The sequence below is a fragment of the Cupressus sempervirens genome, chromosome 8 (assembly GCF_028749045.1).
Source record: "Cupressus sempervirens isolate cs-2001-9-10 chromosome 8, ASM2874904v1, whole genome shotgun sequence".
Classification (NCBI taxonomy): Eukaryota; Viridiplantae; Streptophyta; class Pinopsida; order Cupressales; family Cupressaceae; genus Cupressus; species Cupressus sempervirens.
This window is the reverse complement of record NC_143125.1, coordinates 467,438,888-467,464,741: the sequence shown is the minus strand read 5'-3', so window position 1 is coordinate 467,464,741 and position 25,854 is coordinate 467,438,888. Positions and strand designations below refer to the sequence as shown.

Genomic DNA, 25,854 nt, shown 5'->3' with positions numbered 1-25,854 from the left:
CTTCACCCCTGTGAGCATCACCTAGATCCAATGAGTGCTAAGTGTTCCATTTATTCTCATGAGAGATGGATTCATGTTGAATCACTACTCATGAAACATGGGTCATCGAGTTTGACTCAAAATCACACAGTTAAATCCTGATATTCACATCACAATTTGACTAGCTGTGGAAATCATCTCCTACTTATCAATTGATGAGCTTAAGGGGCTTTCTAATGAATGGTTGATAAGGCACAACACTTGGTGAAGGTTTTGCAAATGGGGTTGCAAGCTTTGGGTTTAACTATGGAGGAAACTCTGTAGTTAAGCGCGCTCAGGCTGGAGTAGTACTGGGATGGGTGACCTCCCGAGAAGTCCTGGTGCTTCACCCCTGTGAGCATCACCTAGATCCAATGAGTGCTAAGTGTTCCATTTATTCTCATGAGAGATGGATTCATGTTGAATCACTACTCATGAAACATGGGTCATCGAGTTTGACTCAAAATCACACAGTTAAATCCTGATATTCACATCACAAAGGTCATTTTATTATATTATTTAAATTCTGGGACCAATTAATTAATTAATTAAATTAAATTATTACATAAAAAATTGGGGACATTACAGATAAATCTTTTGATATTGTAATATAGTTTTAACTCTTAACTATAGGAGGAGGAATCTCCCAAAACAAACACACAGCAGTTCGTAAACATTCTGGTAAAGAGGAAGAAACATAAATGTGGCTTTTACTTCTGTTTTGGAAAATGTCTATTATGTTATCCTTTGGAATAAGGAAGGAAACCACTGCTAAGGAAATGAGAGCCATATAGCATACAAAAGCATGCAAATAAAAACTTCGTTCAAAATGAAGATGATAATTATTAATCTAAACCACCAAACTCTTCCAATCTCTATAAAAATAGGTTGACAAGGACTCTTAAACAATTTCAGTTTTAATAGCTTTCTACAAATCCCATTAGCCAATCTCAGATGTTGCTTCCACATTTCTATAACAGAAATCAGTCATTTTAACTTCAAGAGTCCTGTAATTTCATCAAACAAGCTGCAATGTTTGCACCGACGAGTGCATTATTCTTGATGAGTGCAATATCTGCAGAGGTTAAGACAAAACAGAATTTACAGTTCGCTAAAATTCTCTCCCTACATGTCAAATAAATATGTGCCTCTCCTCATTCTATGTTCATAAATTACTATCAAAAGCAAATCTAATAAAATGCAAATTCTGCTTTCCATATAAGCATCCAAAAACAAAGGCAGAAAACAAAACAAGAAGCTTGCATGAAAATTCTAAATCTGAACAACAAAAAATTAATGAAAAGGATACTTGAAGCCAGTGAAGTTCCTCCTGTCAACTCATTTACTCTCATAAGTATGTAAGGCGTTACAGCATTTCCAGTGATGCCCTTCTTTCTGATATATATAAGAGAAACGTATCATGTGCATAATCCAACAAATGAACATAATGGATTCTTATGTCACTGCAACAAAAAAACAGGTAAACACAATGGATGGTAAAAGGCATACATAGTTTCTGAAAGTGCAGTTTGTATGGCTAACTCTACTGAATCTCCAGAAGCTGCACTTGTCTCTGGGATGGGTACTCCAATTAATATTCCACTTCCCAGTTCCAATTTAATAGTAGCATCTGAAAAGATATGCAAGTGATTACATGTGAACTTTGTGAGGATAAAACTCACCACAATTCAACATTCACAATGCAATAAAAACTGAAAATTCTTCTACTAACCAATTAATTTAGCACATTCCTCGGGTGAATTCACACAACTCACCTGAAAGTTCCACAAAATATTTCAGACATGATTATTCTTGCATTTGTAACTACTAAATAATTTTCATCAGATCATAAAAGCATAAGAGATGAATATCACCAGTTGTGAGAAATTAGCAATTTATGGCTTCGATAAGTTCGGGAAAATATGAAACGACTCTAATTCATGATATTAGCCAATTCGCATATTTTCTTGAGCCAATTATGAGCTGATATTCTTTTTTTGCCAATGTGGCTAGGTAATAACATAAAGTGACTTGTTATTCTACCCTGTAATCAATACTTTTTTAATGATAAAGCCATAGTGCTTATTCAGTAAACTTTTTGTTTGAAAAATTCCTCGAACAAGCATAAAATTGTGACAATATTAACAAAGCACTATCACAAGATTCCCCATGAAACCTGTGACCTGTTTGGTCTTGGAAACCCCTAGATATGGGTTCAGATTGAACCTGGCACGGATCCCCTATTGGACCATTCAAGATTTTGGAAAACAGATCCAGATTTAGCTGAGTTTTCTGCACAGATGACCCGGGCAAATCTAGGTCCATTTTGCAAGAATGAGATAGAACTTGGGGTAAATCCAGGTTAAAAATAGTGGATTTTTTTAATGGAAAATTTTAATTTTCATCTTTATTGCCTCCAAAACTGAAAACACAAGCCCTAACCCTAACAGTGACATTTATAAATTTTGAAACACTGACAAACTCATATGTACAGTATAACAGAATATATTAGAATAAATTTCATAGCTTTTTTTCTCAAACTTTGAGAGTACTTAGCAAGGTGAGGATTTCTCAGGTATTTCTTATGTTTTGTTGGTTCAGATTTAAACTGGACCAGTATTCCTGTTTGCTTATAATTCTACTAAAAAATAACAAGGTATTTCACCTTAATCTTGGGTGTCAATCTCTCAATGTACATGGATAAGCCCTCTAGAGTCTATAGCCTCTCCTACCATCCATGAAGCTATTGAAGAAAAAAATCCTAGGGTTCAGATAATAGCCCACTACATTTATGGGTTGGTGGAATTGATTGTACCACTTTTGATCAATAATCTCCCAAATAAAAGAAAATCTACTTGCATCCCCCCATAATAGTTTTGGGTGGCCGCTTTTGGCCTTATTTATGGCTTCATGATACATCCCATTAGGTTTTCTAATCCCCATCCACTTAGATTCTTCTTGTATGTATTCTTCATCTAAAACAACTCCAATATAGTAGACTTATGCAGGGCCAAGATATCTATGACCTATTGCCTATGATTCCTTACAAGAAAAAAAAACTTCTTCCTTCAAAGCTCAGTTCAGGCTTCTTCTTTGTTTGTTTTCTTTGGCCACTCATTGTGAGAAGGCTTCCTATGCTAATTTCTTGAGGTGACCTAGGATATAATTTTCTTTTAAAAGAAAAATGATCCACGCTTATAGCTCTTCTGAGTGCATTTTGCAATTACAAAACATCAACGCAAACCTTAAGGGGTTTTAGTCAAACCTTCTTTGAATAGAACAATAAGCTTCCTTCAAAGACACCTGGAACCATAACAAATTGTCCACTAAAATTATATTTATTTAACTAGACCGATTCCCAAAATGAATGTCAAGGTCCTTTCTATGAAATCTACCAATGATCCTTTCACTAAGTATAAATCAAATTGTGGCTTAGAGTGATCATGCCATGATACCTTCATGTGCCACTACATCCAAATGTAGTGTAGCATATTTGATTGGTTCTCCTTCAAACACTCGATTTAGGGACAAACAAGCAGCCAACTTTCAGATCCATGCACAAGCTATACACCATTTTGTACCATTAAAAGTGTGTATTGACAACTTACCTAACCATTGCCACAAATATTGACTGTTATAAGTTGTGTCTCTCCCTCCTAGACTAATTTCTCATTTTCAAATTGTTAAAGTCTTGTAGAGACGTGGTTGTTTGAAACTCATCTCCCAAGGATTAGTACTCGTGCAAATAATCTACAAAGTTGTCTCCATTATTTGAGTATGTTGCTTTCCTCCTCCATTGGATCCTACTTTTCTTTTTAAGAACTTGGCTTGGAGAAGTTTGATTATAGAACCGATTATCATTTTGGTGTGGTTATTATTATTTACTGTTGTACTTCCTTCACCACTCTGATTATAGTTTGTTTTGGAAGTATTCATGTTTTGAGTCTTGACACATATGCATCTGAGTCAACAAATTTATTAACTATTGTTGACCTTGTATTGTAGCACTAAGTTGTAAGTCAATCAATTTCCTTAATTGGGAATTCTCTATAATGTTCCTTTCTGGTCCATTCCAAGATTTTTGGAAACTCCAACTTTCTTAGACTGCCATTCTATTGGAAGAGTATTCTGATAGTCACAGGGAGTTCCTAGAGCTAAGAGGTTTGCAATGGTACTTTCCATATGCAAATCTGACATCTTGGGAATACTCCAGCCTTCTTAAAGAAGTTTGTCTTCATGGAAGAGCATCAAATATTCACATAGACTAATATCCTATGCACATAAGGTATTAGTGGAGTAGTGAAAATCTATGTTTGGGATTTTTCATATATTCTGTAACTCTGATGATTGTGTGCAAAATTTCTTGGTAATTAAATGGTTATATCAAGTTGTTAAAAAGTCAAAAATTAAAAGAGAACTCATATAAGTTAATAATTTTAAATGGTAATTGTTGATGTCAATTTTGTACCACTACATAACATATAGCGATTGAACACTTGACATGGAATGTCGAACACTCAATCCCTCTCTTAAAAAGTTAATAATCATGAAGACATGAGAAAAACTCGAATGTTCCTTACACCTATGGATACTAACTCAATGATCGATGTGATTTGTTGGTAATCACGTAGGCGGCTTTACGTTGTTCATTCAAGGATGACTTGGGTTTTGGGATGATGGTGATGATGATGGGTTTGTAAAATATGAGTGCCAAATAATGTTGATGGTGGTGATGGTGGGGGTGGTGTCTGTCAATGCTAATGTTGAAGGTCGCGACGATGGGGCAATAATGATCTAATGACTTTTACCTTCCTAACTTTCTTAGAGTGAAATCCGACTACTCGACTATTTGCTATCCTACTCCTACTCCTATGAATGGAAAGATTAGCTAATGGATGGGAATCGCATTTGATGAAAGCTAACCAATGGCTCTACCTCCATAGATGCAATGATTCAAGGGAAAATGACTAGATTACCACACAAGGCTTCCTAACAAGCCGCTAGGATGCTAGTGGCCTAGTTTATAGATCCCTATCAAACATCCACTAATATCACCATGCAACTATCCATCTACTCTTATTCTTACTTAGCAACTTTCTCAAAATGAAATCTACTTTAACAACTTTAGAGGAAATCTAACTATTTGGAAGTAGAAACCATGCAATAACACCAAATGTTCTTAATCACCATGCAAGTCACAACAATGATAAAGAGAGGCAATTTTGGTATTATCTTAGTAACAATTTTCTTCAACCCTTTATAAATGAGAGCAAATGGCCTTATGTAGAGGCCAAAATTACAACCAATGATAGAGATTAAGAGGCAAAACCAACGATTTAGATTGGATCCTAGAAACCCTAATTAGGGTTGCCACCCCATCGGCCAATGAGAAAACACCACCTTATCAATGGACCAATGAAAAAAAAGGAAAAGTGGCAACCAATGAAAAGGCACCAAAATGGTAGCCAATCAGAATTAGACACCTATCCTACCCAAGACGAAGGAGAATTTGCCACTTGGGCTTACATCAAATAATCTTCTAATATAGTTCTACCCCTTTCTTTCATCTTTTTAGCCAAAGCAATGAACTTGGCTAGCTTGTCGTTGACTTCCTTCATGCGAGGGCAAAGTGTATGTTTCATCTTGAGCTCAGTTGAATTCATCATGTTGCTCGTTGCTTGTAGTGTTTTCTCATGATCCTTCTCATATTCTTTCGCGTATCCGATAAAGGCATTGAGGGAGGCAAGGGTGCCCAAGTGTTTCTTCTTGATGGCAACCTTCCCCAATTCATCCAATCTCAATCCAAATTCCGTCTCATTGACATTCTCCTCTTTGATATCTTCAAAATCAAGCGCAGCCCCAACGTTGCTCATCATGGTTGAAATGGAAGTGTCAACGCCTGGGCTATGCTGTGCAATCTCGTTTTGTACCTCTTGATAGTCAAGGCAACAAACCAAGACTCCACCGTACTCAATCCTCCTTCATCTACCAACTTGGCTCTTTCCAAATATTTCTCCAGTAGCTCAATGAATGCTTGTAGCCTAGGAATGGCTAAGTCCTTGACTGGAAGGAAATCCTTCCATTCGCCTTCAAATATTATGAATCTATCTCTAATAGCCACTAATATCCTGAATGTTGAGACAAAGGAATGCAAGAAATTTTGCCCATCTTGGATTGTATCATGGATCCAATCCTTGACTTCACACAGCTAAGCCGATCTCTTCTATGTTACTATCTTGAGGAAGGGTTACCTGGTGCAATTGTTGGATAGGCTGGCAATCTCTCCAATACTTGTTCTTGGCCTCCAACTTTATAATCCTTTTGTTTGCCTTCCTCAACCTTTCTCTGATTGAAACCATGCCTTCCTGGATCTCCTCACATTCCATGTCATCCGTGATTCTTCCAAGTTATGCTCTACTATCTCATATTCCTGAGCTACAATCTCACCCAATGCCTTGTTAACCATTGGTATAGTACTCTGAACTTTTCGGTGACCATCATTGCCGCTCCTGATTACCTTTGCCACTGTTTTTGCAATTTGTTTTTGGTTCTCGCTATCACCCTTTTCTACTAAACTTGGATGTCTTCAACTGTTCAGATAGCCACCAACCCACCTCTTGGCATAAGCATTCGCCTTAACCATAGTGGTGCAGTACATCTCCCCAAATCTAGATGTGGTTCGATTAGCAAAGCATCGCCAACAGCCTTGGGCACCTGGTTCATTTTCTCAATATCAATTGGCCGATCCTCTTCTTCACTAGTGACTGTCACATCCTCTCCATGTTGGTTCTCTGAGAGAGGAGAGTACTTGGTGTTGTCGTTGTAACTACTTGATTTTGAATCAGAGCTGACCTCTCCCACAACCCCTTGTCCACTCGTATTATCTTCTTGGCATTTGGCCTCAATTATGCTCTCTTGATGGCACTGCATTCTGTATCTTTCCTGGAGGTTCCTAATGTTCTTTACCTTTCTCGACCTCCAAACTTCTCTTCCTGCTCTTAGCTACTCTTTGCTACTGGCTACTGCCCTCACCTTTCTGTCTGACTGATTTTACTGGACCTTCCTTTGGTTTCATCTTCTCATAAGTAAGGTGTATCCTCTGACTTTGTAATTTCCTTAACTTCCTATTGTACCACGACTCGGTGTGCAGATCAACTGTCCTTGTAACTGCTTCCAAGAAAGAATCCTGGTGATCATCCCAATCCACTGGGCTCAACTCCATTCCATCCACTGTATCATAATCTTTTCTCAGCACATTTTCATCATCTTCCAGTTGATTAGGAATATCAAGGCTTCTCCATCTGATTGCCCTCGTCATGTTCACTAACAATCTTGAGAAAGCTAGCTTTCTTACATGAAAGTCATCCTAGGCATTGGCCCAAAAATCTTCTATAGTAAGAACATATCTAAATGTATTTCCATGAGATGCCTTGATAAGACCATTAGGATCAAATTCTTGCCTTGCTCTATACCATGCTAGATGATACCATTCTTATTCTTTCTCCACAGCTGCAATGGCAACAACATTGGGACAATTATCATTGCCAATTCCAAATGAGAAGGTAATCCCTGTCTCACCTCTAAGTTTCATCATTTTGTCATAATGCTCTAGTTGCCTAGCCAGTTCCATCAAAATTACCTTGTCGGGTGGGTACCTTGGAAGTCTCTTGGGACAAACTGTACTTCCTGCTACTCTAATCTAAGTGAATTGCGGGAATTGGATGAACCAACTCCCATACTTCTTGACTTTTGCTTCTACTTCTGATGAGAGTCTCTTAGTAAGTGTCCCTTGTAATATCCTTATCGTTTTCATGGAAAAGGCGTCACAAAACATATTATAATCCTTGGTGTTGTGCAGATGAAGCTGTGGATAGCACTCGTGCACCAAACATTGCCCCAACCCATTGCCAATTATTCCTAAGGCCTTGCGTCCAGGATTTTCATATAATCTTGCAATCAGATAGAAAAGATAGGACCCCATATAGAATTGCTTTTGATTTTGTACAGTCCTAAGTTGCAATTCTAAATTCTCGCTTATAATCCTAGCCCAATCAAATCTTTTTCCATTTTCAATTCCATCAATAAAATAATACATCCAGTTCTCGAATTGCATACTTTGAGCTAAGCCCATGATCAAGCTAAGAAGCACAATGAGATCGCCATATTCTGATTTGAAATCTGACACAGTGAGCCTTGATAATCTAGTAACTCCCTTCTTGCCTTCGTGCAACCAATTTTTCTTTAGGTGAATGAAGTAAGCCTCCTGATTATCCTGAAATAACTTAGCCGCCTAATCCATCATTACCACTGTCATGCTTTTATACTGGGGAATATTAAATGCTTCTTTAATCACTTGTCCGCCAATGGTGGCCAACACTCTCTTCCCTTCATCAAAAATGATGGACTTGGTAACAATATCAAACCAGGATGCACACTCCATTACCAATTCTGGACAAGGCAAGGTAGGAGGGAAGGTTGTTGCATGTACAATTCCGCTTTTGTAGATTTTTTTTGCCATGGGGAATTGTCCTTCCTTCAATCTGTCCTTTAACACTATCATGTTCATTGTACCAATATTGGTATCACTTATTTGCCTCACTTTCAAGAAAAAGATGGTCTTAGGCATCACGTCTTCCTTGTCTTTTTTGGTATTCATTCCCTTTGGGTTCTTGCTTGCACTAAAATCTACCATCCTAAACACTTATTTCTACCCCTTCATTCTAAATGATATGGACTACACTTATCGATCTCCAACCTTTCTATCGATGGAATCTAGCTTATTTCTGCCTCGCCAAGTTCTATCTCTACACTTATCAATCTCCAACCTTCAACCTAGGGGGTGGGACTACCACTTATTTCTATCTCTTCGTTACCTTAAGATAGATTACACTTATATCTCCCAACTTCAACCTAGGGTGGTCTACCTTATTTCTGCCTCGCCTAGTGTCCTATCATGAAATCTTCACTTATCTCTCCAAACTTCAAACTATCAATGGGATGATGAAGTGGTGGATGATGAACGCAAGAAGAATATATGGGAAACGAAACCAAGCAAGAACAAGAAATAGAATCCCTCTTTAACAATCTTCACCTCTAAAATAAATAGAATTACAACTGAATTTTGTCTTTACCAATAACCCGACCTTCTTCAAATTTGGATCAGATCTCGAAAATTTTAATCCTCCTTGCAAATAATGATGCCCTAGCAAAAATCAGAATTTTGTCCCCTTGAAATTGCCCATATATTTGCCAAAAATCAGACCTTGGATCATGTAACTCCTTTACCACATAAAATCACCCAAATCTAGGGCAGAAATTTGCAGCCTCTAGCAAAAATCAGAACTTTGAGAAATCGCCCAAGCAAGAGAAAATATTCAGGTCTGCTCCCAAATTGCTTGGGGTAGAAATTCGCCCAAATTGGAAGGAGGAGAATGGTGCCAAGCAAGAAAAATCTGCTCCAACAAGAAAATCACCTAGGCTCGAATTGCCTCTTCAAGAAAAAATTGCCCAACACGAGGAAGGTGGAATGAGGAGATAAGAGGGGGGGAGCCCCTCTTATACCACAGTTTCATGTCTCTCCAAGCTGGCTGACTTGCCCTGGAGGAGAACAAAATTAAATTAGCATCCTTAGTAATGGCCCAGATTTAAATGTCATGCTAAATTTACTTAGCTCGAAGTGAAATTAACCTATTTAATTGCCGGTTGTGATAAAAAATTGCAAAATAAAACAAGGAAAGCATAGGAGATGCTAAAATTTTTATTTAAAAATGTTTTAGCAATTAAAATATCATAAAAATCAACTCTAGCAAGCCAAAATCAATTTTCAATTTTAATTTACCAATTTCTTTTGAACATTTAAAAATTTCTTAAGCAATATTTCAACTGATTTAATGAGATTTTGCAATTTAATCCATTTTTTATTTTGCAATGCAATTTTAATTTTAACCAAAATAAATCATTTCTCTAACATCCAAAATCGATTTTCCAATTTTTAATTTCACTATTAAAAAGATTCTTTTTCAGTGAAAAATTCAAGATTTTCTAAAATAATTAAATCTAAAAAAAAATTCATTCTGGAAATGTCCAAGCTTATACAATTATATCAAATTTCCAAAACCCGTCCAAGTCTAAAAATTTACAAATTTATCCTGCCGAATATTGTTCTAACCATCGAAAAGAAATGTTGTTTTTGAAATTTGTTTGGCCTAAAGATAAAATTACATTTTGCAGAAAATCAAGTTTCACATCGAGTGAAAAAGAAATCCAACCACATCCCTCCTGGCTCGAAGGCGTCTAAAGTGTAAAATTTTCAAATCGAAATTTTTTTGGACAACTCCGAAAAACTTGTTAAGGCAACCGAAAAATTCCAAAAAATCCGTGAAAATTGACAAGGCTTGCCTGAAAAAGGGGGTCCCCAAAAATTTTGGGGCAATGGTGTAAAAACCTCACAACAGTAATATAATGAGGTTGGAAGAAAATATTTAATTTAGAGAAACTCCAGTTATTTTCTGAGTTGAATGGAAAAGAAATTAAATAACAATTATTAGGAAAAGAAATTCATTTTATTCTTCATCAATTTCCAGTAGCCCTTATTTTGGAGATCTATGAGCTTTCATTCAGTTTTTACATTGATGATAAAAAAATCCACATGGTTCATTCAGAATCAAAAGACAGAAACTTTCTCATTCCCATGGTTGGCTTCATATAGGAGTCAAGTTTCTGCTTATAGTAACTTACTGGTTGTTACAATTTCTAGTAGGTTACAAGAAAAAATATGCAATAATTTGTCCCAGATTTCTGATTGCCTTTTGTGCTCATTTTAGTTACTGGCTTTATAAGACCAGCTATACCATTTTGTTGCACAACGAGCAGCCCATGTATTGGTTGTACCATATATCACACATAAACACAATTATAAGGGTTGCATTGAAACTTTGGAGGAGCTACTATTATATTTTTTTGTATGCTGGTTGGTAGTTATTCACCAACACTAAGTTGCCGTTTCGGATTCAGGTTCAAAATTCATTCAAGATATTTTTGGGGTGGGTTCGAGTTTGTTTTGGGTTCGTCCATTCAGAATCATATGTTTTACATACATACATACATGTATGCATGTAGTAGAAAATAAGTTCATATGCCACTATGCTAATAGTAAAGCAACATAGCAAAATACACTACCATATATATATATATATATATATATCTTAGTTGCCGATTCGTGACACGAATCCGATTCGGGCACGTGAATCGGATCCGTGGATTCGGGATTTTTTTTTTTTCCCAATTATGATTCGTGGAGGATTCGTGCATATATATATATATATATATATATATATGCATTATATATACTAAAAAAAAGAGAAATATACATAATTCTAAAACTAAATCATTTCATAGTATGAATCTAGTATACTTGATCAATGACATTGATAATTAATCTATTTTCACGATTATAAAGGAAATCAACACATTCACATTGAATTACTGAAAGTGAAAGCTTGTAACATTCAAAATATAGATCATTAAACTTAAAGTTTATAACATGATTTACTCATAAAAGAGTCAAGAGTCAACACTAAAGTTTTTTATTTAATCATCAAATGGATTTTCAAGAAAATCCGCATCAGAGGGGTACTGGTGAGCTGCAAGTGCTGCATCTGTATTAGTAGAGGAACCCAAACCACTAGTAGTAGAGGGGATTGTTAACTCATAATCCTCCTCCTCATCATCCACATCAATCAAAGTGGATCTAGCAAGATCTCGGATGGTCATATCTAAATCAGGAGTCTCGGGTGCTACATCCCAAAGCTTTTCGGGCCCCTTCTTGTACTTAGGATCCTTCCGTGACAACAAGCGCAAATTGTTGTGAATGAACACAAGGTCTTCTGATTTTTTTGGAGCCAACCGGTTGTGTTTGATTGAGTGGATAAAGGAGTAAGTACTCCAATTCCGCTCAGCGGCAGAAGAGCTGGCAACCTAAAGAGAAATTAAAAATTATCAATACAACAATCAAGATAAATAAATTAAATAATAAATTCAAGGAATTGAGAATGTTAACCTTAAGCTTAATTTTACAAACTTACTTGGGATAGGACCTTTATGGCAAGAGGTTGGAGATACGTGAAGGCTTGCCCGTGAAGGTACCACCATTTGATGGCACCCATCCTGCTTTGGTCTGCTATGGCAATAGGGTCGAAATCCTCACCTGAGTTGAAAGCAGCAAATTCACTCCTCACAATTGCCCCAATCTCTGGATCTTGGAATATCTTAGCTAGTGCCCTCTTATACCCATCTGCAACCTCTGCATCTCTAAATGGTGGCACTCTACCTGGAAGGCGAAGTACATCTGCACTATAGTACCTGGGGATAACAAAAGACAATTGAACACTATCAAATATCAATAGCACAAACATTGGATAAAATAAGCACAAACATTTGATAAGAACTACAGTACCTCGGGGATAGAGCATATGCAAGGAGGTGCAAAGGTGTGGTCATCTTGTTCCATCGATGATGAACAATTTTTTCCACCTTCTTGTAAAGGGTGTCCTCAGGATCATTCTCCCTCCTTTGTATGGCCTAAGATATGAAATATGAATAATAATTATAATTAGTGAATATGTCAATTTAAACTTTAGAATCTAGATATCTCTCAAATAAAAAATTGTTGTAAAAGAGCGTAAAACTTACCATTTTAATTTTTTCCAGCATACTATCCATGGAATCATAAATATCCCCAAGGCATGGCTCATCACTATCTGCGAAGCGAAGCATTGCCATTATTGGATCGGTGATTTCCAACACATAACTCACAAGACCCCACCAATCCTCATCTAGTATCATTCTTCTCACATTTAAAGCCCTTGCTGTATTGGAATTCTTCCAAATGCCCCATTGGGGGCTAATGACCATATGCTTCAATGCTTCTTTTACCTTCACAAGTCGTCTCAAGACGATTGTGTGAGAGGCAAAGCGGGTTTCAGCAACCTAAGAACATGTTAAACTCAAGTTAGTAAAACATTTAAAAATTAAAACATGTTAATGTAAACAACAACAAAAATTAATAATTGTGGAATCCAATAATATTCAATTATATATTAAATATAAAAATTTACCTTCAATAACTCCAAGTCCGAGAAACTCCTAAAAATTGCTTGTGACATGTGGTGATTTGTCACAAACATTTGAATCTCTTCAGCTTCCTCATATATCCTTTTCACCCAATCTATTTCGGTGCCAATTGCTTTCATCACTAAATTGAGAGAGTGGACGGTGCATGGTGTCCAAAAGATATGATCATATCTAGACTCTACAATTATCCCTGCAGCCCTGCAAACTTTTGCATTGTCCGTGACCACTTGAACAACATTATCAGGACCCACTGACTCTATGGCATCAATGAGAATGCGTGAAATAAATTCTGCATCTTTCACTTGCCCTTCACAATCAACTGCCTTCAAGAACATTGCCCCCTTAGGGCATACAGCAATAACATTGATCAATGGACGGTTTCTACAATCTTTCCAACCATCCGAAATAATAGACACACCCGATTGAACCCAAAAATCTCTTATTGGTTGAAGTTGAGCCTCTACATTTTTCCTCTCATCATGTAATATGGTAGTGCGCAACTTCTCATAACCAGGCGGTTTGTAACCATGGGGTGCATCATTTATTGCTTCCACCATCTCCCTAAAATAAGGTGATCTAGCAAAATTAAATGAAACACCATTTGCAATTAAACAACGTCCAATTTTGTGATCAGCAATGTCTCTCTTTTCAATTTGGAATGCCCTATCTAGTGGGCCTCTCTTGCGGGTGAGTGGAGATGGGTCTTCATCTTCATCATTTGTAGTTGGCATAGGCAAAAAAGGATGTGTTCTTGTGTTTGTTTGATCAAATGATGGTGTTGGTATATTTGTTTTTTGGGAAGCACCACGTTTTGCTTTTGCAACTGCTCTATCAGCATCATCTTGCTCTTTTGCTAATGCTGCTATTTGTGCAACTGGTAATCCCTTCTTATCACTACCTTGACACATGTGAATTCCTTCACCCGCAGGGCCCAAAAAATGTAGTTTCACTCGGGAATAGGAGCTTCTATGTTGTATGTTGCAAAAATTACATTTCCATATGTATGCCCCACCCCCAGGACATTGTGCAACTCTTGTTGTGTGTCTCCATAAAGGAGACCCCTTATCAATTTTGAAGCTTGGTGATGCAGCCCCACCCCCACCCACTGAGCCTTGACTACTCATTGTTCTATTCTTGCAATCTAGAAAAAGTGAAAGAAAACCATACTTCACACTTGCACAAAAACTTGAAAATTTGGAAAACTAAAAATAAATCAATAATCTATGAAAGAATTCAAGAATATGGTTGAAATGCATACCTTAAACACTTCTTGCAAGGTATTTGAAGCTCCACAACCGATCTCCTTCGAATCCAAGCACTTCACTTCAAACTAGCAAGTACGAGAGAGCAAAATGAGAGAGCAAAATAGAGAGCAAATGAACTTGCATTGTGATTTAGAGGGTCGTTTTTAGGGTTTAGGGCCTTTAGGGCAAAAAAAAAACATTAAAAAATGATAATGGGCCCACGTTTTTGCATTCTCCTCCTTCATTGCTGCGGATTCACGCGGATCCGCGCGTGGATCCTCGAGGATCCGGGCAGGATTCGTAATCCTGCCTGTGGATCCGTATGGATCCGCGGGCCACGGATCCTTACGGATCCACAGGCAGGATTACGAATCCTGCCCGGATCCTCACGGATCCATACGTGGATCCGGATCCGAATCGGACCCGAGCCCGGATCCGGCCTTTTCCAGGCGAATCCGGTAACTAAGATATATATATATATATATATATATATATATTGATTGTGTTTATGTTTGATAGCTTCAGTCAGATAAACCTATATATAATTATGTATGAGATATAATTTATATGTGTGTTTATTATATTTGAGATATAAGTTCATTGACATATGAGAGAAATTTATATATATATTGATTATATTTGTGATTATATTAATTATCTGATAAACGAATAGACATGTCCCGTGAAGGGACATGTCTCTTCATGGCTTATTCTCAATATAAATAAGAGATCACTGTCATTTGGAAAACACATACCAAAAACATGGCAGTGCTATTACATTTGCAGCAATCCTGGAAAACTAACTCGGTACCAAAGCAGGACTGCGAATGTAAGAAAGCGATTAATGGAATGGATCTTAGATGATAGTAAAATCAATCATTGAATAAACAATGGTGAACATTCAACACTCATGGTAGAAGTATTTGCAAAGATAAATGTGCACACAACACCTAGCAAAACTAATGTTGCGCATATGATGACGAAATTATATTGCTAGATTGGTGCTCTACATAGGAGAGACTACAAATCCATGATACTCGTAATATCTAGTTATATGGATGCAGATATATTGGGAAATTTTGTAGTCAATATACGGTGAACATATCTAGTGATACTTGTGAATATATCTACATAGGAAATTATATCTGACATTCCCAGTATTGTGATACCTACATATATGGACAAAACATCAGTCCCAATACACAGTAAAGAGAAAATCACAAGCTAGAGATGAATGGCATCCTCGTGCTTTGATGTGGGATGATCACCCTATTTAAATGAGGCACTAGTAGACTTTATGAAGTGTTGAGTGGATGCACCACTCCCATGTCTGGTCAGCATAGAAGGTAATGATTGTAGGCTAGGCAGAGTATTGTGCTTCATGGCTATGGAGCATGGAAGGCTACTTAAGACAAATGTTAATTTGTCATAATCAAAAGAAAACAAGCATTTATGAATAGCAAGGTCGTGAGTGGATTTGCAACAATAATAAAACAAAGGTTATATATTGGAACTCAAAGTCATCATGTGAATGGAAGTTTTAGAAAGCATTCAATGCTAAGGATATAGGAGTTAAGAAGGACAGGTCTCCAGCTAACATGTCAACACCACAATTTCTATGTCTACAAATGACTGACAGAAAATACATAAACCAAGAAGGTATACTGTGCCCTCAAATTTTGATCAAATAAATCATAATACAAACCTCGTTCAATAAGGATCATGATGAAGATAAAGGATTGGGAATACAATGCACATTATCAAGCTTGGAAATGATATACATCACTGGATTATTAGAGGCATCAACGATGTTGTGTGGGGCCTCAATTGTGAGGAAATACGTGCCTATGCTGGTCTTCCATGTCATCACATATCAAGGCAATGAATAATATGCAGCATCAAATTGTTGAAGGCTAAATGCTCAGAGTGGATGAGGCGTGAGCATAGATGTTTTAGGTTATAAAAAATAGGGCATATCACTCTAAAGCAACCTATGTGAAGAAAAGACTATGCAGTCGAAGCGACAATCAAAGGGGCAGAGAATAACAGGTGAGATAAAGACTAAAGAGCAATTAAATCAGACATGTTTAATGGGATAAGAAAAGTGAAATCACCACTATGGAGAAATCGAAGTCTTACAAAATGGTAACCCACATACCTCATCACCATTAATGAAAGCACAAATCTATTTACTAAGATGAAGGGGCAAGCATAAGTGAAGGTAACATGAGATAATATCAAGATGACATATTGATCAGGGAATTAAGTGTCGCGGGTGAATAAGCAGCGGACCCCACACATAAATTGAGGTAAATAAAGGTAACATATGATTAAAGTTTCTTTTATATTATTGAGATAATGGATATATGATATTCATACATAAGTATTAAACGCAAAATAATACATTGAAAGCATAGATTAAAATATACATATTGAATGTATGTATATATTTAACTTAATTTAAGTATTCATTTAAATTAGATATTTATTTGATCTATATTATATTGGAATTATATATGGATTAATGTGTTATATATAAATAGATCATTATGAATTCCCATTTTATAAATGTAAAATCATTTTTCTCATAGTTGTAGATAATTGAATATATATATATATATATGAATTTACACAATTGAGAATTATAATTTGAATCATTATAATAATGAGAAATGTGTTTATGTTGTTGTTAGTAGCAGGCATGAGTTAAACTACTAACAATCTTATTTGTACTATAAGAGTTATTTTGCCTCGAGCTTTTCCTCTGAGAATGTTATTAGAGGAAAAAAGAAATTGATATCAGATTCAAAGGAAGTCTAACACTTATTCAAAGGTAAAGGAGCTAAAAAGATTGATGTTCAAAGGGAGTCTGACACATATGTCTCAAGAAGTGAATAGAGGATATGTTTCAATTGATCTTTGAAGATCTTGATCATATTAGGGCCAGAGGGAGTTTTGACTTCATGTAAACATTTTGTATCATGCGTATGACTATATGGTTTTAATGGACCTATCCCCTATGTACATCATGAGGAAGTGACGACTTCCAAATGATCATCACTTGTATTTGCCAAAGTTATTGGAAGGTAACGATCTTACAATAACTTAATTTTCTATTATGATGGATATTTTACGATGTCTATGCAGATCATGATAGATTATACTTTCCATGGTGGATACTTGTATGGTAAGCACTATGAGAATGTGTGTGCACATACCTTATAAAAAAAAATTTAGTGCGTGTGCATGTTATGCAAATTGATGTTTAGGAGGGCCATTGGAGGGCCATTACATAGAGTACTTGATGAATATCATGCGACTTGATGTTTTGGAGGCTATTACTCATAGTACTTGGTAAATATATTGCATCTCGACATTCTGGAAGGTCATTACTCAAAGAGTATTTGGTGAATATCATGTGTTGATATTCTAGAACACCACTACTCATGATATTAGATGTGACATCAAACCTTATTTGAGTCCTTGTTGAATATCATGTGTTGATATTTTGGAAGACCAATACTCATGATATCAGATGTGATATCAAACAATATTTGAGTACTTAGTGAATATCATGTGTTGATATTCTGGAAGCCCAATACTCATGATAGCAAATGTGATATCAAAATGTTACTTAGAGAATTTGGCGAATATCATGTGTTGATATCATGGAAGACCAATACTCATGATATCAAAATGGCGGGTATCTTTTGATTAAAGATATCCTTAAAATTTGTCATTCCTAATATCACCAATGGTGTAGTATCTGTCTTGTGTTTATCCTCCCTAGTTAAGAGGGGTTGTTGATGTTTGATAGCTTCAGCCGAATAAACCTATATATAATTATATATGAGATATAATTTATATATATGTGGTCATTATATTTGAGATATAAGTTTACTGTTATATGAGAAAAAATAAAATAATATATACATATTTATAAATATGATTAAATTTGTGATTATATTAATTATCTGATTAATGAATAGACATGTCCCATGTCTCTTCATGCTTTATTCTCAATATAAATAAGAGATCACTGTCATTTGGAAAACTCATACCAAAAACATGGCAGTGCTATTACATTTGCAGCAATCTCGGAAAACTAACTTACACACACATATATTAATGTTAGTCCAAATGGCATATGTTTTCTCTTTTGGGCCTTTTTAGTGATCTATTTTAGGGTTGGAGGGTTGGATTGACTAAGATAGACAAAAAAAATTAGGCAAGATAAAAAAATCCATCTTTTGGCTGCATTCGTTTGACAGAATTTGGGCAAACTTTTGCGAGAATATGGTAAGGACCAGATTTTTGCAAGAACCAGACCAGACTTTGGGCTTGCTAGGGAAGAATTTGGTAACACAGCACCAACAAGGAAGGCACTTGGTATTTTATGTAGTTTGGGACCCATGTATCTGCCATGTCACTTGGTAAGAGCCTTTTTAGAGGTGGGATGAGATATTTTCATGAGTACGTGGCACTAGAAGGGGTTTTGAACCCAAAGGAACCCAGTTGCCCCTATAATTAATGAAATCACTAGATAATAAGTGGATCACAACATTTTGGAAGGGAAGTGTTCATATTACTAATCAGGATTGAGTTAGTCTAATTCCTGGAGGTTTCAGAGGCTGAAAAGTGTTAAAAGAAGTCCCAGCAATCATCAGAAAAGTTTGGAAGAATGTCCAGATACTGGTTTTAGTTGTATATCAGGTATATTTTTTATTTCAGGCCTGCTGTTATCTGTTTGATCAAATAAGTAAGGAAAACATATACATGTTCATAACTTCATATGTTCTTAGTACTGAATGTTTATAATATTATATTAATTGTAATAAACAGTTTGATTATCACTTTATGAAGAATCTTAACCATATTCATATCAGTTCTTCATTCAATACATTGTACAAACACTCAAATGCATTTCAAACATGTGTTGAAACACATAAAAAAAATTAGTTGGAGCCTTTTACACTTTCCTTTTTCTTTCTACAATATTGATTTTCATTATCTCAAATTTGACACGTGAAAATTCTCGATGCTAAAAAGCCAAGGAGACTAAGCTCTCCTTTCCTCTGATAGTGTTTTGTTTCTTTGTCACTAGGACACATCTGGTGTGATACTTTGCATCAAATTTAGAAAGATCACTCCTCTGATCATAGATGAAAATATCGTGAACTTCTCTGCGATAAGTAAACTTATTGCTAGAAATTTTGGGCAGTGATAAAACCTGTAACTTTTCACGCCCAACTCACTGCACCGAAAGGTTGCCAAAATGTCACCGAAAATATCGGCAATAACTAGATAAAATATTGTGATAAGTGCAGAAACTATCAGCTGCAGTCTGCATATAGGGATTGACAGCCCAATAAAGATCAACACGCATGGATTTTATTGCAAGTACCAGTTTGGAGAGGAAATAATGGCTCAAAGGAGAAAAAACATGATTTGTAGCATTGTACAGCAATTTGTTGTGGATCTGAAGAGATTTCTCAAGCAAATTTGGATTCAAGAGTAATTTTCAATTTTTTTGTTTTTTTCTAAATCATTTTGTGTTATCTTTGTTGCATCTAAGTTTATACAAACTCTATAATAGTATTTCCAATGTATTCTAAATAGTTTTAGAGCTAATGAAAAAGACCTAACATCATTTTGTAGCATTTTTTGCAAAATCTTTCATAGCTTTCTCAATAATTTCATATTTTACTAAAAAATTCCAAATCTAACACTTTTTTTCCTTCTGTTCTTTCAGATTTCAGCTAAGTTTAAAATTATTTAAGGTTTAAAATTAATTTAGTTTGTTTGCTAAATTTCTTTATTAAAATATAGTATATTAATTTGTGCCTTCAATTTGTAAGTGTAGGTTGATTTTTCATTAAAATGACAAATAGGGATACCTCCATAGCTAGGTAAGTTGCAAGGTAATCCTGTACTCCAATAGATGCATGTCCATCTAGATACGTACGCACACATCCTAAAGGGGCTAGAAACATGACATGGAAATATCGCTTTGAAGGAGCCAAATTTAATACTGTAAGATGTATAAAATGTGAAAAACTTAGTGGAGGCATATCTCAGTAATGTCCTTTTTTTTAGCAGGTTCCTACAGTTGGCTAGGTCAGTTCACCATTGCGACCCTCGTAAGTTGGCAATAGGATTTGAGGGTCTCATTTATGTGGTTATAGGCTTTCCAACATCCTATGGTGTGTTTTGGCTCCATTTGAGGGACTTACTATTTATAGTAAGTCAAATTGTTTGTTCCGATGAGCTTAGTTGAGTTAGAGGAGTTGGATGATGCTCTCGATTTTTATTTTGGGCTTCCGATTTGGGCTCCAAGAATCTTGGAAGGAGCATCTATTTATAGTATGTTGCCCCATCAGGTTCATTCATCGTTTTTCATTATCAGGATCACTTTGAAGTTGTCAGATTTTGATTCTGATGCTTCTTCAATTGTTTTCGCAAGACAGGTGAATTATTATTATTATTCATCTAAATAAGCTGAGGTTGATTTTTTTGTTGGCGTTGTTTGTTGGTCACCTCAGTATCATAGCTCATTGGAACCAGGACGGAAAGTTTTAAATCCTAGGAACAAGAAACAATAGCCTTGCGTGTGAGAATTTTAAGTTATGGTAGAAAAAGTCATTTTCTGGAGCCAAAAGCAATTAATAAATTATATTAATGACACTTTAATATACTCTAATGTTGTGTAGAGTAAGCTTCTTAAGTGGAGTTCTTTTGGGAAACTGGTGTCATTTGGAGATTATAAATATGAGGACATTTGATGAGAAAAGCATCCAGTAATTTGATTATCTTATTTTTCTCTTATTGTCTTTGTGACATTTCTGAGTCTGAAGTTTGTGCCCTTATTGAAGTATAGGGGTTTGGGATCTACAACTTAAGTATAGTAGATTTAATTCTAAGAATCCACAGCTGAGGTATTGTGGACTTTTGAGTTTTATTATCGGCTCCTCTTTCTGTATTAACTATGGCTGAGGAGCATTTGTATAATTGAATATTATAATTTCTCTATTGCTAGACGAGGGTTTAGTCTACAAATTGGAGTTTGTTTTGGGCAGCATTTGTTAGAGTAGACTGTGAATGCCAAATTGAAATTCGACTAGACGGCTTTCAATTTGACTTTGCAATTACATTCTACGGTAGAGACCAGGTTCTTAATTTGTAAAATTCAGTTTATATTACATGGTTTGAAAGTATACAGGATGGCTCCAAATTCTGATTTATAATAAGCCAACAATTAAATTCCTTTTCATTATATTGTTATATGGTTTGTTGATGAATGAATTCAAAGGCTCATGTGAATCATTTCAGAATTATTTATTGGTGTTTGGTATTTATTTTTGCAAAACTTATAAGGCCAAAATTAAATAAATTTGTGATCAGTTTGTTGTACATCCTAATATTGTGTTTGAAAATTTAAGACATCATACATTCAGTGGTAATTGGGCCGCTTGCCAAGTGTTTGACAAAATGTCAAACCATTGAAATGTGAAAGAAATTGATGCTTGATTTAGCTATAACCAAATAGGGTTATTACAGTAGTATCAGAGCGGTTTCTTGCCATCCTGTGGGGGAGGAAAATATTATTTATTTCAGATCTTCTGTTGTGATTGGAGTGATCATCACTCTTGTTATTTCCAACCATGGACAAATACATGAGGCCTAGTAGTTCCAGGAGCTGACGGAGTAGTGAGGAAGATAGCAGAAAATTAAATGCCTTGAGAGAGAGTATGGAGAAACTTGAGCTTCATCAACAGAGGTTGGCGGAGAGCTTGTCGAGTCCTAAGACGGTTGAGAGAGCCACAAGACATATGGTTTCTGCCTTTAGAAAGCCAACGGGAAGGAGGCGTGACTTTTCCCTGATAGGTGTCCATGATACAAATGGACCCCTATTTAGTACGACACCTGTTGTCCTATCCACAGTGTTAATGATGGACTTATTTCATAGGGACATGTGGTTGTGTCAATAGCAGAGGATAACAGCACTAAGCTTCAACATGTTGAGGCTCCTAAAGTTGTTGTTGCAGTTAATGTAGATGCAGTTGTTACTATTGATACTTCACAATCTCTCGAGGAGGGGATTATTATTGGAGATTTGTATGTGAGCTGTCATAGTGTTGCTCCAATGCAGGAGGCAATTGCTTCCTCAGGTGGGACCGATGCATGTATGGAGTCACCCAGCTTTGATGTTGGTGATTTGGGTGATGCAATGGAATCAGTAGATGTGGGTTCATACTCTAGCATTATTGATTCACAGGTTGACATTGAGTCATGTGTGTAGAGTCAGCTGTCAGCAATTGAGGCTTTATTAGGAGATGTGGATGCAGATAGTATGTACACATCTGATGTTACATTTGATGATGCTATGAGTTGCACCAGGTATGATATCCCTTGTTAGGTATCAGCTGATGACTCCGAGGAGGTTTTGGTTGGGTCCCAGGATCTGTGTTTACAGGATCTATCCTTTGAGGTGGAAGTTGAGATATGTGAGGATATTGATATTGTGAGGGCTTCCATTTCTTCAGATGAGGAGTTGATTGATGTACATAGTAGTTGTATCTCGGATACAGAGATGTACAAGGTCAATAGCACACATGCAGTGAGTGATCTTGTGGTGGGAAGTTTTGATTTGGTTTCCTATCACAATGCAATTAGTGAGATAGAGAGCTTGCATAGGAGGTAGGGGTTACAAAGGCATCATGTGACTTGTCAGCTGAAGGTAAGTGATAGTGACATTTCTTTAGCTCTTGAGCATTATGATGCTATTCGCCAAATGCTAGCTACATCTGGTTGGGGTGTTGCTGTGTTAGATGAGCACTGTGATAGTAGTCTTTCCCTAACCGAGGTTCATATGCTTCAAGAGGCTATCAGGATCTTGAAGCATAGTTACACTCAGTTAGTTGCTAACAGGGATTACCTTCTAGAGTGGGGTAGCACCTGTGATGAGACGTTGTTAGGGAAAGAGGAGGTAGCTGAGCTTACCCAGGAGCTTGAGGTGACTGTGGACTCTCTTCAGTATACTCAATTGGCTCTTCAAGAGTCATAGTCATAGCTGGATGAGGTTATCGTGGAGTTAAAGCGGGTACAGTTGACACCAGCCCCAAACCCTGTTCAGTTACATATTGTGGTTGGTGGTGAGTTTGCTTCCACGGTTGGGGATGAGAGACATGATGATGTGGCCGACACATCCATCCAGTATATGGGTGCAGTAGGGACAGAGGAGGTGAGAGCATCAAGGGAGACGAGCTCTCTTGGTGATTTGCTTCCTTCTACCAAAAGCAGATCTATTTTTTCATTTCATACAACTGGTACCATTGGATAGATGGCAGTGCCACATTTTCAGTGGGATCAACTGTGGGTCGCAAGGGAGCAGGTTGATGCTTCCACATAATTTTTACTACACACAGTCTTTCATGGAGTATCTTTTGGAGAGTTTGGATGTGCAAGAGGATTCGTATAGAGTGTCTGAGGGTACTCTCATCCGAGGCTCTTGTGCCATTCAGATGTTGGTGGGAAAGATTGTAGAGACTCTATCTACTATGCTTCCCCACAGGGATTTTGAGGTTGGCTTTGCTGAGAGGATTGCCCAAGATCCGCTCGACTAGTAGTTCAGAGTCAAAGATTGGAGCTATTTTATGATTTCCAGACTGATACTGATGAGCCCTTGACAGAGATTGGGAGTTTTTATCGACATTACACTGTGAGGAGTGCTCATCAATTTTATTGTGACCAATAGGTAGAGGATTTGGTTTCATGTCAATGTGGGTTGGCTCCAGTTTCATACCATCTATTATGGGATAGGTTGTTAGCACCATCTTTTGCAGATGGGTTTGATAGTTGCAAATTAGACCCCTTGCAATATCTCCACACCCAGGACAGTTTGGCAAAGGTTGGAGTTGGTGGTAGTGTTTCAGGTACCTATGGTTGTTATCATCGCCACAGTGCAGTTGGGTGTAGGTATCAATTTGATGGGGACTTAGGTGTGGACAAGGTTGGTATTTCAGTTGGGTTGAGTTCCGATGAGTTGTTGCCTACATCAGCGCCTCAAGCCAGTTTTCAGATGATTCTGATGTTGATGTCCATTATTTGAGTGTTGGTGCTACAAGAGTTGCTTGTACACATCAGGGATAGTACGCATTTCTACCTTTGGGATCCAAGTGGATTGTGATGTCCATTTTGCTCTAGGATTGCTTGGGGACAAGCAATCTTAGGGAGGGAGGACTGTAATGTCCTCCTTTTTAGCAGGTTCCTGCAGTTGGCTAGGTCAGTTCACCATTGCGACCCTCGTGAGCAAACAATAGGATTCGAGGGTCTCAATTATGTGGTTATAGGCTTTCCAATAGCCTATTGTGTGTTTTTGCTCCATCTGAGGGACTTACTATTTATAGTAAGTCAAACTGTTCGTTCCAATGAGCTCAATTGAGTTAGAGGAGTTGGGTGATGCTCTCCGTTTTTATTTTGGGCTTCCAATTTAGGCTCCAAGAATTTTGGAGGGAGCGTCTAATTATAGTAAGTCACCCCGTCAGGTTCATTCATCGTTTTTCATCATCAAGATCACTTTGGTGTTGTCAAATTTCGATTCTAATGCTTCTTCAGTTGTTTTTGCAAGACGGGTGAATTATTATTATTATTTGTCTAAATACACTGAGGTTGCTATTTTTGTTAGTGTTGTTTGTTGGTCACCTCAGTATCATAACTTGCTAGAATTGGGATGAAAAGTTTTAAATCATGGGAACAAGAAACAATGGCCTTGCGTGTTAGAATTTTAAGTTATAGTGGAAAAGATCATTTTCTGGAGCCAAAAGCAATTAATAAATTATATTAATGGCACTTTAATATATTATAATGTTGTGTAGAGTAAGCTTCTTAAGTGTTGTTCTTTTGAAAAACCGGTGCCATTTGGAGATTATAAATATGAGGACATTTGATGAGAAAAGCATCCAATTATTTGATTATCTTATTTTTCTCTTATTGTCTTTGTGACATTTCTAAGTCTAAAGTCTATGCCCTTGCTGAAGTATAAGGGTTTGGGATCTATAGTTGAAGTATTGTAGATTTAATTCTAAGAGTCCACAGCTGAAGTATTGTGGACTTTTGAGTTTTATTATCGTCTCCTCTTTTTGTATTAACTGTGGCTGAGGAGCATTTATACAATTGAATATTATAATTTCTCTGTTGCTAGACAAGAGTTTAGTCTGCAGATTGGAATTTGTTTTGGGCAGCATTTGTAAGAGTAGACTGTGAATGCCAGATTGAAATTGGACCAGGCAACTTTGAGTTTGACTTTGCAATTACATTCTATGGCAAAGACCAGGTTCTTAATTTGTACAATTCAGATTATATTACATAGTATTAAAGTAAACAGGCTGGCTTCAAATTCTGATTTATAATCAGCCAACAATTAAATTCCCTTTTCATTATATTGCTATATGTTTTGTTGATG

At 36.6% G+C, this 25,854-nt stretch overlaps 2 protein-coding genes across 5 annotated transcripts in view; both read right to left on the bottom strand.

Moving 5' to 3' along the window:
• Window positions 1–837: 837 nt before the first annotated feature.
• The window catches only part of LOC149543258 (indigoidine synthase A family protein), a 244,847-nt gene continuing 219,830 nt past the window's right edge, over window positions 838–25,854 (bottom strand). For all 4 annotated transcript variants that reach the window (XM_089798105.1, XM_089798106.1, XM_089798108.1 and 1 more), the window contains 4 exons: window positions 1,751–1,793; window positions 1,528–1,648; window positions 1,328–1,413; window positions 838–1,093 (listed from right to left, as the gene is read on the bottom strand). In XM_089798105.1, the coding sequence (XP_089654231.1) occupies window positions 1,017–1,093; window positions 1,328–1,413; window positions 1,528–1,648; window positions 1,751–1,793 (327 nt within the window). In that variant the 3' untranslated portion in view covers window positions 838–1,016. The remainder of the gene's footprint in view (window positions 1,094–1,327; window positions 1,414–1,527; window positions 1,649–1,750; window positions 1,794–25,854) is intronic.
• Window positions 11,517–14,478, bottom strand: LOC149543259 (uncharacterized). Its single transcript, XM_089798104.1, has 5 exons — window positions 13,134–14,478; window positions 12,709–13,005; window positions 12,473–12,597; window positions 12,102–12,378; window positions 11,517–11,994 (listed from the first exon to the last, which is right to left on the bottom strand). The coding sequence occupies exons 1-5, from the start codon at window positions 14,271–14,273 to the stop codon at window positions 11,608–11,610; spliced, it is 2,226 nt and encodes a 741-aa protein (XP_089654230.1). The 5' UTR covers window positions 14,274–14,478; the 3' UTR covers window positions 11,517–11,607.